Source organism: Vigna unguiculata, chromosome 2 (assembly GCF_037176805.1).
Source record: "Vigna unguiculata cultivar grain cowpea cultivar isolate G323 ecotype 2 chromosome 2, ASM3717680v1, whole genome shotgun sequence".
Classification (NCBI taxonomy): Eukaryota; Viridiplantae; Streptophyta; class Magnoliopsida; order Fabales; family Fabaceae; genus Vigna; species Vigna unguiculata.
In genome coordinates, this window is record NC_140793.1 from 29,827,181 (window position 1) to 29,841,401 (window position 14,221).

The window sequence follows — 14,221 nt, forward strand, 5'->3', positions numbered from 1 at the left end:
CAACATAGTGTATGCTTAGTGCTCAGCATAGGACAACACTAAAAAACTCAATAAAAAATCTGGACTCGTAACCCGTGGTAGATCTTGCTCAATATTTGTGAGGAAGCCAAGATATACTTAATTATGGATATATCAGATTATTGAACTCATTATTAAATTAATAATTGAATCAATATTAAAATTTTCAGTTATATATTATTTTCAATGTAAATAATCATATTTTCAGCAAGAAATTCATTATCCGTTTTATTTTGCAATCTTGTTGTGATAATTTTCATTGTAAAAATTATCTTTCTATTATAGCTGTGAAAACAAGAAAAGTTAAAATAAGACGAGACAAATTAAAGAATCAATTTGTGATTGACTTTCTCCTATTTTTTGTCAAAGATTGATTTTTTCTATTTTCTTCCTCACAATGGTTTCCATTTCATCACTTCTAAATAATTAATTTCTTATTTTATTTCTTCATTAATATACTTATGTTTAAAAAAAAGACTAAAAGATAATTTATCATAATCTAAATAAAAATTGCAATATTAATAAAAAAAAATATGATAATCAAATCACAATTAAAAACCAGTTATGAAAAAACACTTGGTGCATTACTTTTTCTTTTATATTTATAAAATTGAATATATGAAATGCTCGTAAGATAAAAATTAATATTAATTACTACACTAATATTTTATTATCAATTGAGAAAAAAAATTACATTTTTTCTTCAATAATGTATGAAAGCGTACAAAAAATGTGAGCACAAAATAATGAATTTGTGTTCAATTTTTTTTTCTTCATAAACAAAAGAAAAAAAAAACAAGTAAAAACCTAAAGTGAGTAGAAACTCAAAAATAGTGAGAGAGAAAATAAAAAATATTTCAATAAATTTATTTATTTATTATTAAATTTAATGTTATACTTTATTATTTATTAGTGTATTTTATAAAATAAATAAAAAGATATCTATTTTAATTTTTATTGATTTTCAATATATACTTTTATTATTTAAAATTTTCAAAAAAAATCAAATTTCTTATATATAATTAAAAAAACAATTTTCATATAAAAAATAAAAAAATTTAAAAAAAAAAATTGGGAGGCAACGTGCTCCCGTTGTTCCTTCAATGGTCCGCTATTGCTGGTAACACTAGTTCCATAGGAGAAAAAAAATAAATATCATATCTCTTGCTTAAATGACCCTTGTTGATATCTTTGAAAGAAATAAATAATTCAACCTCTGTCATTTAAATTTAATGCTTGAAAGATGTTATTGTGAATTTTTTAAGTCAAAAGAGGTTCAATTTGTATATATTACACACTCTTAAGTGTTTATATGAGAAAATACTCCATACACTTTCAAAATAGATAAGAAAAAAAGGGAATCTTATGTTGTTATATCCTACCCTGTGTTGCAAGATGTCATCTAAGTATAACCTTTGTATAAATTTGTCATTCTTTATCTATTTTACTTATATAACCAATTACTAAAAATCTTGTTTTATTCAATACCACATATGAAAAAGGCATTGCTGTTTTTATAAATAATAGGATGACTCAAAAAACAAGAATTATACATTTAAAACTAGTTTAATTTTATCTTAATTTAAGATATTTCTCGTAAATTTTATTGATATATTTTATTATTAACTATAGTAAATGGCAAAGATCAAAAGCAACAGTACGAAAATTATATAAAGGTAAAAGTAACAATTTGGAATTTGGTATAATTAGTTGCAACGTACCCACCCAAATTAGTTAATTTGCACCAATGTGGTCCATTCCGTTAAGTTTTCAGAAACGCCGTTAACAAATCAGTGATGTGGCATTGCAGAACGGATACGTGTCGATGAAAATAATTGTACAGTGGCAATTTGTGGATAACGTGTCATGCCCTATTTGAATTGATTGTCCCCATTCAGAAAGCCCTAATTTCCCATTCCCATCTTCATCTTCTTCTTCATTTTTCGCCGGAAAGCTGATTTGTTGCAGGGGTAAGGTGGCGAGTGAAGTGGGAAATGTCGCATGGTTTTAGCCATTCGTGGTCGTCTTGTTCGTGTGGGTCACATAACCACAGCGTTTCTTCTCCTGGTTCTGTATCTGGGTCGTGGGTGGAATACCACATCTCCTTCACATTGGCATAACCCATCTCCTTCAGAATACCCAAAACACCATTAAATTAAACCACGCACAACATTCAACCACTAACCCTAAACTCCAACAACAAATAATGCAATCAACGACAAAAACAAATGGTTTGTGCACCTGCAATCCCAAATAGCTGCCAATTTGATGTCAATTACACCTTCAATTTTGTCCACAACGCATGAAATGATCCAAATTTCGTAAACCCTAACTCCAGAAAACCCCTATTCTATTCTGTTCCCAATTCGTGCCTTTTTTTCTTTTCAATTTTCTCTTATGTTGCACTGTTCCACATCACACACTACTCTCGTGCCACGTCATAATATTTTTTTCTCACTTAACTGGTCAACTCAGTCAAACGTTATCTTATTTAAAGGAGTTAACGAAAAGGGACCACATTGATGCAAATTAACTAATTTGGGTAATAAGTAGATGCAAAATTAAAAGCGAATATCATTTAGACACATTGAGACGAAACTGGATACCTTGCAACTAATCTTATAGAAACATTAAAACTAAAATATACACATTTATTGTGTCTCGAAACGAATTTAAATGAATCTTTTGCAACTTTTTGCAATAATATCATCTTTATCTTATGTATAAAAAAACGGCACATCCATGGTACGATTAAAAGTCGTAAAGACACGCGCATATATATACGCTGGGTAGAGTGTCCTCCACATATTACTTGTCTTTCATTCTTTGACGATTTGTTTTGCTTTCTCTGTCTTTCTTGCTGAGATTGAGATTCTGTAATGGCAGAAGAAGCTACACAATCTATGGCAGCAGTATCAGTGATCGGTGACACGTGGAAGGCTCATTTGTGCATGCCACTTGTGCCACTATTCTATGGTGGCTACACTGTAATCACCAAAGTGGCCCTTAATGTTGGAGTCAACCAATTAGTTTTCTGCTTCTACAGAGATTTCCTTGCTTTCACTGTTCTTGCTCCCCTTGCTTTCTTCCATGAAAGGTTTGCCCTTTTCTCATCCCTCTTTCATACATAGGGGAAAAATTTATATATTCATCAATTCATAAAAAAGACAAAAAGGAACAAAAAGGGAAAGTAAAAAAGTTAGCTTTTTAACAAAAAGACATAAAAAAGGTAGTTTTTTTTCTAAATTTGACAATAAAACAGTAAGAATGTTATGCTGATATATTTCATACCATACTGTTCTATAGACGGACTAGACCACCCATTACCAAGAGGCTACTGCTATCATTCTTCTTTCTTGGATTGACTGGGTATGATTTCTTGCTATATGCACTTGTTTCCCTTTCTCCTGATATATATATGAGAGGGATAGCGTTTTATTGATGCATAATTTGTATTTTTTTTTTCTTCATGATTCATTGTCAGGGTGTTTGGTAACCAGCTCTTGTTTCTTATTGGTTTAAAATACACTAATCCAACTTATGCTGCTGCTGTACAGCCAAGCGTTCCAGTCTTTACATTTCTGTTTTCTGTAATCATGGGGTAAGTTTCACCCTTATCTAATTCTTCTTGTGTATGTTATTGTGTGTATTAATATATAAAATTTGTTCATTGATCATTCATTCATCTTTTTACTAGAACACATACACTAATGCACAAGCATATTATAATACAGAAATTTTATGTTCATGAATTTGCATGTTCAAGCACTTCAGGCCAAAATTGATGTGTCACTCAGTAAACTCATTCTTGCAGCATAGAAAGACTGAACTTGCTCAGATATGAAGGTGTGGTAAAGGTTGGAGGAACTCTTATCTGTGTTTTAGGTGCTGTATTGCTGGTTTTTTTTCGTGGTTCAGCTGTGATAGGAGATGAGGAAATAGAGCATGTTGCAGGTGATACACTAAGCTCTAGAGGCCAAGCAGAGTCTTCTGGTTTGTTAATCAATGGTTTAGTGGTTCTTGGATTTGACCATTTTCAAGTTGGGGTTATGTTCTTGATAGGGAACTGCATCTGCATGGCTGCTTTTCTAACTATTCAGGTGTTTAATTCTTTGTAACACTTTTGCTTAGTCTGTTTAGTCTCACTTCACCAGTTGTGTATAGTCTTATACTTGGTCTTTTCAGACTTTGATAGCTTAATCTGATTAGTTGTAGCTTATATCTGTGAGATTGTCATTTGCCATTTTCAGGCACCATTATTAAAAGTGTATCCTGCAAATCTATCTGTCACAGCATATTCATTCTTCTTCGGATTTGTATTGGTGGCGATTGCATCATTATTCATGGTTAATGAGTCAAGTGACTGGATTTTGACGCAATCAGAAATAGTAGCTGTTATATATGCCGTGAGTCATTAGAATTTTAAATCAATCTACAATATCATGAACTCTTATTAGTATCATATTTGGTCGACTACTTTCTCCTATCTAGTTCTGTCTTGCTAACTTGAACAAACATGATAAGATAAGAATCACGTCAGCCACTTAACAATTACATAATCATTTAACAGAACGGAATTGAACTGATAAAAGAATTTATTAGAAATTTAATTGAAAGTTATTAAACTTTTTCGGTAACTTAAAACATACTTAAGATTTTGGGGCCAGCTTTGGTTGCGCTTTACACTCCACTTCACCCTTTATTTTCTTCCCTCCTGTCCCAAATTTTCCTTGGCACTCCAATTTACTTGGGAAGGTATAACTCTCCAACCACTTCAACATATTGATGCATTATTTTTCTAACTTCACCGTGTGTTAGGAATAGTTTAAGTGTGAGTCAAAAGTTCTACAATAGATAGAATAGACAAAGTTAAACATTATATAAGAATAAAGACCCATAATATTATTGCCTTAAGGTTTTGAGGTAAAAGTGATGTCAAATATCTTATATGTGCAAAAACAATGTCATATATATATAAAAAACTCACAATCTTTCAATGACTATAACCATAAGTTACAACTCTTTGATTTTCAAATATATAATTGTTTCATATTGTCCACGACAAAAAATTATATGAAATATGTTTGGTCTGAATGTGAAATTTTAATATATTTCTACTTTTAAATTTCATTTATGTATAAATATATATTTTTAATTTAATTGTGTTAATTTGTTTTTTACAGGTAAATAATGTTTTAAATTAACATTTAAATTAAAACGTGTCAAACAGCTTAAATAATTTAAAATTTTTAAATATTTTTTAACATGGTAAGAAAAATTTAATACTACTAGATCAAGAAGACTATGTATTCAATTTTAAAGTGTCAAAATTTTTAGAATAAAGAAAAATATTAATTTTCAATTAAATTTTACAAATTAAAAAAATATTTAACCTTAATTATTTTTACTATTGATTAATTTTCCTCTTCTTTTATTGATTTAATAGTATTTTTTGCCTATGTTTTCATTTAATTATTTTTTAGTTAATAAAATTCTTATACTTTTCTAGAAAGAGTCAATTTAATCGAGGATGACTCAAAAGTTCATTAGACCTAAAGTAAAATTACAAAATGAGACTTTTCATTTAAAATTTATTTTCAACTTTTTTTTATGCAAAATTATTTATTAAATTGTCATAATTAATTTCATTTAATATTTTTTTTTCAATAAGTAAGAAAGCTAATCCATTTAATTTTTTCTTGAAACATTGTTGATCTTAGAGATGTCAATGGGGCGGGTAGAGTACGGGTAGTAGCTCCTCCCGTACCCTACCCGCTGGATAAATATTTGCCCTGTACTCGTACTCATATTCATCGGGTATCCGCCTATTTTTTTCATATCCGCGGGTATCCACGGGTACCCGCGGGTATTTACAAAAATATTTTAAAAAAATAAATATTTAACTATAATTAGTGCTTGAATCAACAAGTCCACCTTCTCCGAGTAATTCTTGAAAAACAAACAAAAAAAAATCACTAACAATTTATATTGTAGTTTATTTTTGAATAAAATATTAAAGAAATTACTAACTTCATCAATGTCCACATCTTGCAACATTGTATAAAGTTTCATGTTGTCCAATTTTAATCTAGAAGAGCTTGAAAACATAAGAAGTTCATTAAAAATTTCTAACAATCACTTGATAAAATATTTAAGTAAAAGTGTTAATTTCATTATCTTCCATGTTGGTCCATAACTAGTTTTGGAGACACATCAATGCCTCCACAATATCTAGAAGTAATCTACTCTGATGTGGGATAAGAATCCGACCACCATTGCTGAATGAAGACTCAAAATGTTTTTTATTTATATATATATATATATATATATATATATATATATATATATATATATATATATATATATATATATATTATGAATTAAAGTTTAGCGGGTACGGGTATCCACAAGTACGAATACTATGATACCCGTACCCACCCCGTTAACATACGGGTATCAAAAATACCCGTACCCGCGGGTAGCGGATATCCATTTTTAATATTCGTTTCCTACCCGTTGCAGGTTTTATTCGCGAGTACGATTTTTTTGACATCCCTAGTTGATCTTAAATAAGTTTTTATTATTTTTATATTTGAAAAACTCATTTTGCATGAAACAAATGATGCTGGAATTGTTAACATTATTCTATAAGCTATATATACATTTGTACAATCTGGTGACTTTAATTTTTTAACACTAAATAAAAAAACGTAAATATCTTCATATGTTTTAAATTGTTCAAATCTACTTTCAAGTGTGGTAATTGTTTTATCTACAATATACAAAAGGTAATCAATTATAGATTATTATTAAAGAGAATTTACAATTTCATTCTCAATGTTTTCATCAAATTGTTTCTTTCTATGTCTAATTCGTTTTTTTCACGAAACTTGGATTTTTCTCGACTCAATAATAAGTTTTTTCCTCTAAACTTGAATTTTTTTATAGAAAATCCAACTTTGAATTATGCTCTAATTAATCTAATATCCACAAAAAAATTAACACTTAATCTAATTAATAGTTTTGTAAAAAAATTCCAGTTTATAGTCTCGAAACCCGTAAATCAAAAAGTACTGAAAAACAAAATTTGACAAAAGAAACACATTTCTAATTTTAGTACAAATCCAAAACAGAATAAGAAAAACATCAACAAAAAAAGAAAAAAATATATACTAACCAGAAATGAGGATGAAAAAATTGGTACACACGAACGACATGAAATGTAATATGCCAAAACCATATAAAAATGATTCTTAGAAGAAAAAAAAGTAAGAAGAAGCTAAGAAAAGTCCCCTAGAGATAAAAAATATAAAAAAAGAAAATAAAATTCATACTGATTATAAGAAATAAAGATAACTAATCATTCTTTATCTTGTAAATACAATTATAATTTACCAAATGGAGGTTTTAACTCATTAATTATCATTTTTAATACTAATAAAAACTAACAGATAATAATAATATTTTAATTAAATTTTATTCTCAAACATAAATTTATAATTAATTTAGTAAAACTATATTAATAATAAAATTCTTCTGAGACTTTTTCTTAAATATAAATTTATAATTAATTTAATAGAAATATATTAGTAAAAAAATTAATTTTTTTTAAACATAATCTAATAATTAATTTCATAGAAAAATATTAATAGTAAAAAAAAATCTTTATCTAGAGGCCTAAAATTAAGTATTTTACTTAATTTATCTTTAAACCGATACTATAATCTTGTAGATTATCTTTACATTCTATTAGACCATGATAAACTAAAATATATTAATAAAATCATTACACTTTTTATCTGTTTAATGTCCAATTTCAGCGGTAAAATGTGAGAAATGATATTAATGATGATATAATGGAAAGAATTTTTTAAATGATACAGGAACCATGTTCGATCAAATAAATATAGAAAAATATAGGATTATTATAAATAAATAAATAAAAAAAATGCTATTAAACATTGGATTTTTTTTTTCAATTTATTGATCAGCTTAATCTTAGAAACACAATAACTAGTTAAAAAAGATTTAAGAGAAAAGAAACAAATTGATGAAAACTAAATACATATAAAAATGAAGTCATCCGTTAATGACACAAATCATCAACTAGTATATTTAGATGAAAATAAAATAGTATTTTCAACATTCAATGGAACAAATATATATATATATATATATATATATATATATATATATATATATATATATATATATATATATAAACTTTTATAGGACAAACGAAAATACACAAATTCATAACGTATTTGAAACTTAATACTTAATAATGAAGAAAAAAAACAACAAAAGAATCATGATGATGAATTGATTTGAATTTAACAAAAGAAAAATTCTGATAAATTAAGTTATTTTTATAAATATGATAATTTTGTGTCTCTAATGCTCAAGCTCGTATTCTGTAATTTAAAACTGCTTTTTGATAAATTTATCCAAATAAAAGCTGGTTTTTTTTTATTATAATTTAATTGTCCTAAATGACTGAATTTTGTGTTTGTCTAATGTATAGCTTGGCTAATAGGAAGGCGAAGAAGCCAAAAACGAGTAGACACTAATAGTAATAGTAATAATAATATACAGTAATTACGCGTTATTGACCTTTCGGCTCCTTTTTAGTTTTGGTATGAACACTGAGACATGTCACTGATTTAGGACTATGATTGCACAAGAAAAGAGTAGAAAAATTAATGAATGACTTTTGGGGTTGGAGGGAAAAGGAAAATCACAACACAAAACTCAACTCAAAAACTGTGATCTCAAGTGAAGTATTATTCATTGCCACTCCCCTCCATCACATTCATCTTTTGACATTCTCTGAGGTATTTACAATTTTTCATATTTTTATTTCTTCATGAAAAAACAAACAAAAAATGGTAAATAGTGAAGCTTGTTCATTCATGGATTTCACATCAAAATGCAGTCACAAACATGTGCATTTTAATTTTTCTTTTCAACTTCATTGTTTATTGGACTCTTGAGTTTGTAGTTGGCACAAATGCTATATACCTGTTAGTTCCCAATTTTAGCTGTTAAAGATGTGATTCTTTTTATTGCTGAAGCCTTCATTGTTGAGGCTTTGCTTATGCAAGGGATGAAGCTTGGAAGGTGGCTCACAAGTGTTTTGTTCCTCATTGTTGCCACAGTGAACAATGCAGTAGGTAAATCACAATTTCACTTTTTTGTATTTTATGGTTTGCTTGCTGATCTATTAAACCTTCTGATTTTGCACAAGTTTTGATATTTCAAGAAATTTGACAAATTTGGTAAAACCTCCTAAAACCTTGATGTTGCTGCCAAAATCGAGTTTTTTGAATGTGTTTTTTAAAACCTACTTTTTTACATGAATTTTGATATATGAATTGTACTGTTTTCTGCATAATGTAGGTGCATTTGTGGGGGTAAACATTGGCACTGGTGTTACTGATCTTCCATCTGCTTCAAATCTGGTTGCTATTCTGAAAGCACATCAAATTACACACGTGCGTCTGTATGATGCCAATGAGCACATGCTACAAGCACTTTCAAAAACTGGAATTGAAGTAATTGTCAGTGTCACAGATGAAGAGATTCTAGGCATTGGAAAATCTGCATCAGTTGCTGCAGCATGGATTAGTAACAATGTGGCTGCATACATGCCATTTACTAATATCACAGCAATATCAGTAGGTAGTGAGGTTCTCACCTCAGTCCCAAAAGTTGCATCTGTTCTTGTTCCTGCCATGAACCATCTGCACAAAGCACTTGTTGCTTCAAACCTTAACTTTAGGGTTAAGATTTCAACGCCACAGTCCATGGATATAATTTCCAGGCCTTCTCCTCCTTCCACGGCCACCTTTAACTCCTCATGGAACTCCACAATCTACCAGCTCCTTCAGTTTTTGCAGAACACAAATTCCTCTTACATGTTAAATGCCTACCCTTATTATGGATACACTAAAGGAGATGGCATTTTCCCTATTGAATATGCTCTGTTCAGACCCCTTTCTCCAGTGAAGCAAATTGTTGACCCAAACACACTGTTCCATTACAATAGCATGTTTGAGGCTATGGTGGATGCCACCTATTATGCCATAGAAGCCTTTAATTTCAATAATATACCAATTATTATCACAGAAACTGGTTGGCCTAGTTTTGGTGCAGTAAATGAACCAGATGCTACTGAAAAGAATGCTGAGACCTACAATAATAATTTAATTCTGAGAGTACTTAATGGTTCAGGACCCCCTAGTCAGCCAAAGATAGCCCTTAATACCTACCTATATGAGTTATTTAATGAAGACAAGAGAAAAGGGCCTGTATCAGAAAAGAATTGGGGTGTTTTTTATGCTAATGGAAGTAGTGTTTATCCCTTGAGTTTTAGTGGTTCCAACCTGAGTAATGGAAATTCTCTAGGATCGTTTTGTGTGGCTAAAGATGATTCTGACACTGACAAATTGCAAGCTGGCTTGAGCTGGGCTTGTGGACAAGGCCAAGCTAACTGTGTTGCTATCCAACCAGGAAGACCATGCTATTCCCCCAATAACGTCAAAAGCCATGCTTCTTATGCTTATAATGATTATTATCAGAAAATGCATAATGCTGGTGGCACTTGTGACTTTGATGGTACAGCAACAACAACAACTGAGGATCCTAGTAAGTCCATGATCCTTATGATTCTTACTTTTCTTTTCTCACACTTTTAAGTTAATTCTCTCTACTGTCAAAACATATATAACCAAGGTTTTGAGTTGCGATTTAGGATTGTACAAAATTGCAGCCACAATTGGGTATACAATGCAGTTTTGGACTGTGATTTATAAGTTCGCTCATAGAATAGCTTTCTTATTGCAATCTGAAGATGATAACTCTTTCAAAAATTAATCCAGCAAGACTGCAAAAGTATCATGATTTGAAGTTTGTATTTGGTTCTTTTAACTACTGCATAAGAGTGAATCAATTATTGATGGATATTTTTGCTGCATTGCAGGTTATGGGTCCTGTATATATGCGGGAAGGTATGTTTTTCAATTATGAATTGAATCTTACAAGTATTTATGTTTTTCAAACCTGATCTTGTATTGAATTGAATATTTTGATGACAGTGCTAACTCGAGCATTGGTGGAAGAAGTTCATCTTCTACAGCAATTGGACTTGGACCTATAAGTCCTGTTGGAGTTGGAGCTGGTTTGAACCTGCAAGTGTCCACCTTTCAGTATTTGATATCGTCTATTAGTGTTCTTTCTGCTTTAATGATGTCATGACCAAAAGAGCCTCCAGTTTTAGATTGCAACTTTATACTGTTTTTGGTTCATATTTATGGTTCAGGTCTCCCCGCTACATGCCACTTTGTATGGTGTATTTGGGATCATTCTTGGTAGGTAGTTGCAGAAATTTAGTGCTTTAGCTGGAGAATACAAATGATTCGAGATATACCATTGCCAAAAATGTAATCAATTTATTAGTAGTGACTAATGTCATTTCAACTGACCTTTTTGCACGATATTAAAAGCTATACGTGAGTGATGCTCTCGCTAATCTCAATTGAACCTACGCATTTCTAACCAAATGGCAAAACGAGCCGAGATTAAATAAACACATGTTACTCATATCCAGGGGAATTGAATTAGACCTCAAAGGTTAATAATCAAACCGATACAGCACAGAACAGTTAGCAAGAAAATGCAAGATTTGTAAAAGATAACACGAAAATGCACCATTTGATAAATATACAAAAGTGTATACAAACAACTACAATGGAAAATCCACCAAAATTGATTTTAATGGTGGACAGAATTCAAGTTTAACTGCAGCAATTATACTATACAGGCTGTCATTTCATCATTGTTTGTAATATAAATATTATTTGGAAGTTGATTTGGGTCAGACCGAGTCATCAGATTCCTCAGAATCACTCCTGTCAGGCTCCCCTGCATTCGTATGATTCTCTGGAACATCATGTTTCGGTGCAGGCTTAGGTGCAGCTTTTTTATTACCACCTCGAGCATTCTCCTCGACTTCTTGTTCAGCGGCTTCTGCATGTGAATCTCAGTCAAGGAAATAACCAAAGTGAAGACTGTTTCCACAATCAAGAAGGCAACAAACTAGATTTTGTCATTGATGCAAACATAGACTCTTGTTATCCCATGAACCCCGTGTCTATAAACGAGGAAAACAATAAAAGGGTGGTAAGAAAATAAGCAATAATAATCTCAATAACTATCCATTATTTTAATAAAAAAAATTGAAAGCGAAATCATAGATTAAGGATTAAAAAATGAAAACAACACTCATTTGCTGTTTGAGGCAACAAAGACGTTTAAGGATATCAAGATTTTCAGCTGTTCCTCGAGCCATGATTTTGAGGAGATCTTTCTCAACACGGGACACAAGCTCAGGCTGGAAAATGAAACATTAACAAAAATGTTAATATGAGATCATATACACATACATATACATATATGGAGGAAGAGAGGCATGTATGTCAATGTTTGTTATGTGAGTGAATATAAATACATTAAGATCTGGCTCCCTGCGAAATCTACGCTTGCGAGCATCTCTCATGGGCGGGGTGAGGCCATGCCTGTACTCAATTACATCTGGAGCAGCATCACCGGATTCCCGAACCATAATCATCTGTTAGTTGAACTCATGAAAAAATCAGATACAGTTATTAAGTTACATAAATCAAAGATGTGATTAGGAATGAATGAATTGTTTGATTAATGATGTATAACTGACCTGACCAATATCAGCTGTCTTAATCAAAGAGTTATCATCATATGACTTGTAGGATTCAACAACACAGGGAAGGTCCAATAGAGAAGCTGGGAAGTGTTCATTCCCAATCATAAACGTACCACTTCTTCCATCCTCACTAAATGACAAATCTAATGACTTGTCTTCAGATGAAGAAGGATCAGTTTCATTTAAAAGCCGCTCTATCCGCTCTGCCACATTCGGTGGAACTCTAAGTATGAATTGCTCCTCCATAACTATAAACAATAGGCCATGTTTCAAAACATTATCATGTAAAATGACTTGATTTAAAAAACACATAATAGAGTTGAAATGATTTAGAAATCAAATCCCATGTTTTGAAATTTAAAAAAAAAAAAAAGAGATTTAGGAAATAATTCTTGTGTTGTTATTAGATAAAATAGACTTGATTTCCTTTCTGTATGTTTCACTTTCACCACTTTAATACAAAGTTATTAACTCGTTGAGTGAAACAATAAAGGAAATTAAATTATCACAACACAAAATACCAACCCTTTCAAAAGGGATTTGTTTCTGTTCCTCCACCCTGAACTCTATAATTAATCACAAAACTTCAAAGTAAAATTACACAGAGAGTGTTAACCTATAGAGTGAAAAGATAATTGAACAGTGCAGTTTTGACACAACCACAAACCAATGGGGGAGCTAACTCGTACACAGAGAAGCAAAACATCAAATTTTTAGGCTTACATAAAATCGGGTTCAAAAATTAGCATACAAAAGACGAAGGAACAATAATTGAATAGAAAGCACTGCAGTCACATTTGTAAATCAAATCTGCAAAGAAAAAAATGAGGAAGGAAGCAACATTACCTAATCGGGCAGTGAATGGAGTTCCTTCGTTGCAGAGGCGAAGTATGACAGAATCAGGGGGCAACACTGTAATTCCTTCGTTGCAGAGGCGAAGTATGACAGAATCAGGGGGTTGCGCGGTTCGGGTTGGGAAAAAATTGAAGTGTGCAAACCCTAGAAAGGGTAGAGGAGGAAAACGCGAAGACGCAGGGAGGCGACGTGGTGGATGTCACGGTGGAGGAGAAACGCGTGCAGGGAGCACCAATTTCGAGCGAGAGAGAAACTGGGCAGTGGATGGAGAATGGAATGGAACTGTGTGCGGGAGGAGAGCACCAAAATTAAAACACAAGAGCTACACTGCACGCTGCACGTGTTGTTTTAGAGTAACTTAAACGGGATGCGGGCCGGCCCATTTTGGCTCGCGGGCCGGTCCGACGGGCCAATAGATTTGACGAATCGAATTGTTTTGGATTGATGAGTTAATATTTTTGACTCGACCCATATTTTTCTTGTCAGGTTGACGAGTCGACCCGTGGAATCTGACCCATTTTGACATCCTGACCATAATGCATCTATAACGAAACCATATGATATAAAAATATAATCCAACGCCTTGACACTATCATTGACTGCATAAAG

The 14,221-nt window shown here is 31.4% G+C and overlaps 3 protein-coding genes across 5 annotated transcripts; 2 read left to right on the forward strand and 1 right to left on the reverse strand.

The window, feature by feature from the left end:
* Positions 1 to 2,744: 2,744 nt before the first annotated feature.
* Positions 2,745 to 4,453, forward strand: LOC114173908 (WAT1-related protein At4g19185-like). Of its 2 annotated transcripts, XM_085669694.1 has the most exons (6): positions 2,745 to 2,807; positions 2,905 to 3,115; positions 3,325 to 3,387; positions 3,503 to 3,619; positions 3,833 to 4,118; positions 4,269 to 4,453. In XM_085669694.1, exons 2-6 carry the CDS (start codon positions 2,922 to 2,924, stop codon positions 4,434 to 4,436), a joined length of 828 nt encoding a protein of 275 aa, XP_085525820.1. In that variant the 5' UTR covers positions 2,745 to 2,807; positions 2,905 to 2,921; the 3' UTR covers positions 4,437 to 4,453. The 2 variants fall into 2 exon arrangements, with proteins under 2 accessions (XP_085525820.1, XP_085525819.1); XM_085669693.1 differs by lacking the exon at positions 2,745 to 2,807 and having other exon boundaries at positions 2,820 to 3,115.
* A 4,217-nt stretch (positions 4,454 to 8,670) lies between these two features.
* On the forward strand, positions 8,671 to 11,500 carry LOC114173907 (glucan endo-1,3-beta-glucosidase 4-like). The gene is made up of 5 exons (XM_028058577.2): positions 8,671 to 8,852; positions 9,093 to 9,191; positions 9,418 to 10,665; positions 11,000 to 11,027; positions 11,115 to 11,500. The coding sequence occupies exons 2-5, from the start codon at positions 9,116 to 9,118 to the stop codon at positions 11,272 to 11,274; spliced, it is 1,512 nt and encodes a 503-aa protein (XP_027914378.2). The 5' UTR covers positions 8,671 to 8,852; positions 9,093 to 9,115; the 3' UTR covers positions 11,275 to 11,500.
* A 211-nt stretch (positions 11,501 to 11,711) lies between these two features.
* On the reverse strand, positions 11,712 to 13,931 carry LOC114173909 (transcription initiation factor TFIID subunit 7-like). Of its 2 annotated transcripts, XM_085668351.1 has the most exons (5): positions 13,604 to 13,931; positions 12,752 to 13,005; positions 12,527 to 12,646; positions 12,338 to 12,409; positions 11,712 to 12,049 (listed from the first exon to the last, which is right to left on the reverse strand). In XM_085668351.1, the coding sequence occupies exons 2-5, from the start codon at positions 13,001 to 13,003 to the stop codon at positions 11,894 to 11,896; spliced, it is 600 nt and encodes a 199-aa protein (XP_085524477.1). In that variant the 5' UTR covers positions 13,004 to 13,005; positions 13,604 to 13,931; the 3' UTR covers positions 11,712 to 11,893. The 2 variants fall into 2 exon arrangements, with proteins under 2 accessions (XP_085524477.1, XP_085524475.1); XM_085668349.1 differs by lacking the exon at positions 13,604 to 13,931 and having other exon boundaries at positions 12,752 to 13,579.
* Between the last annotated feature and the right edge of the window lie 290 nt (positions 13,932 to 14,221).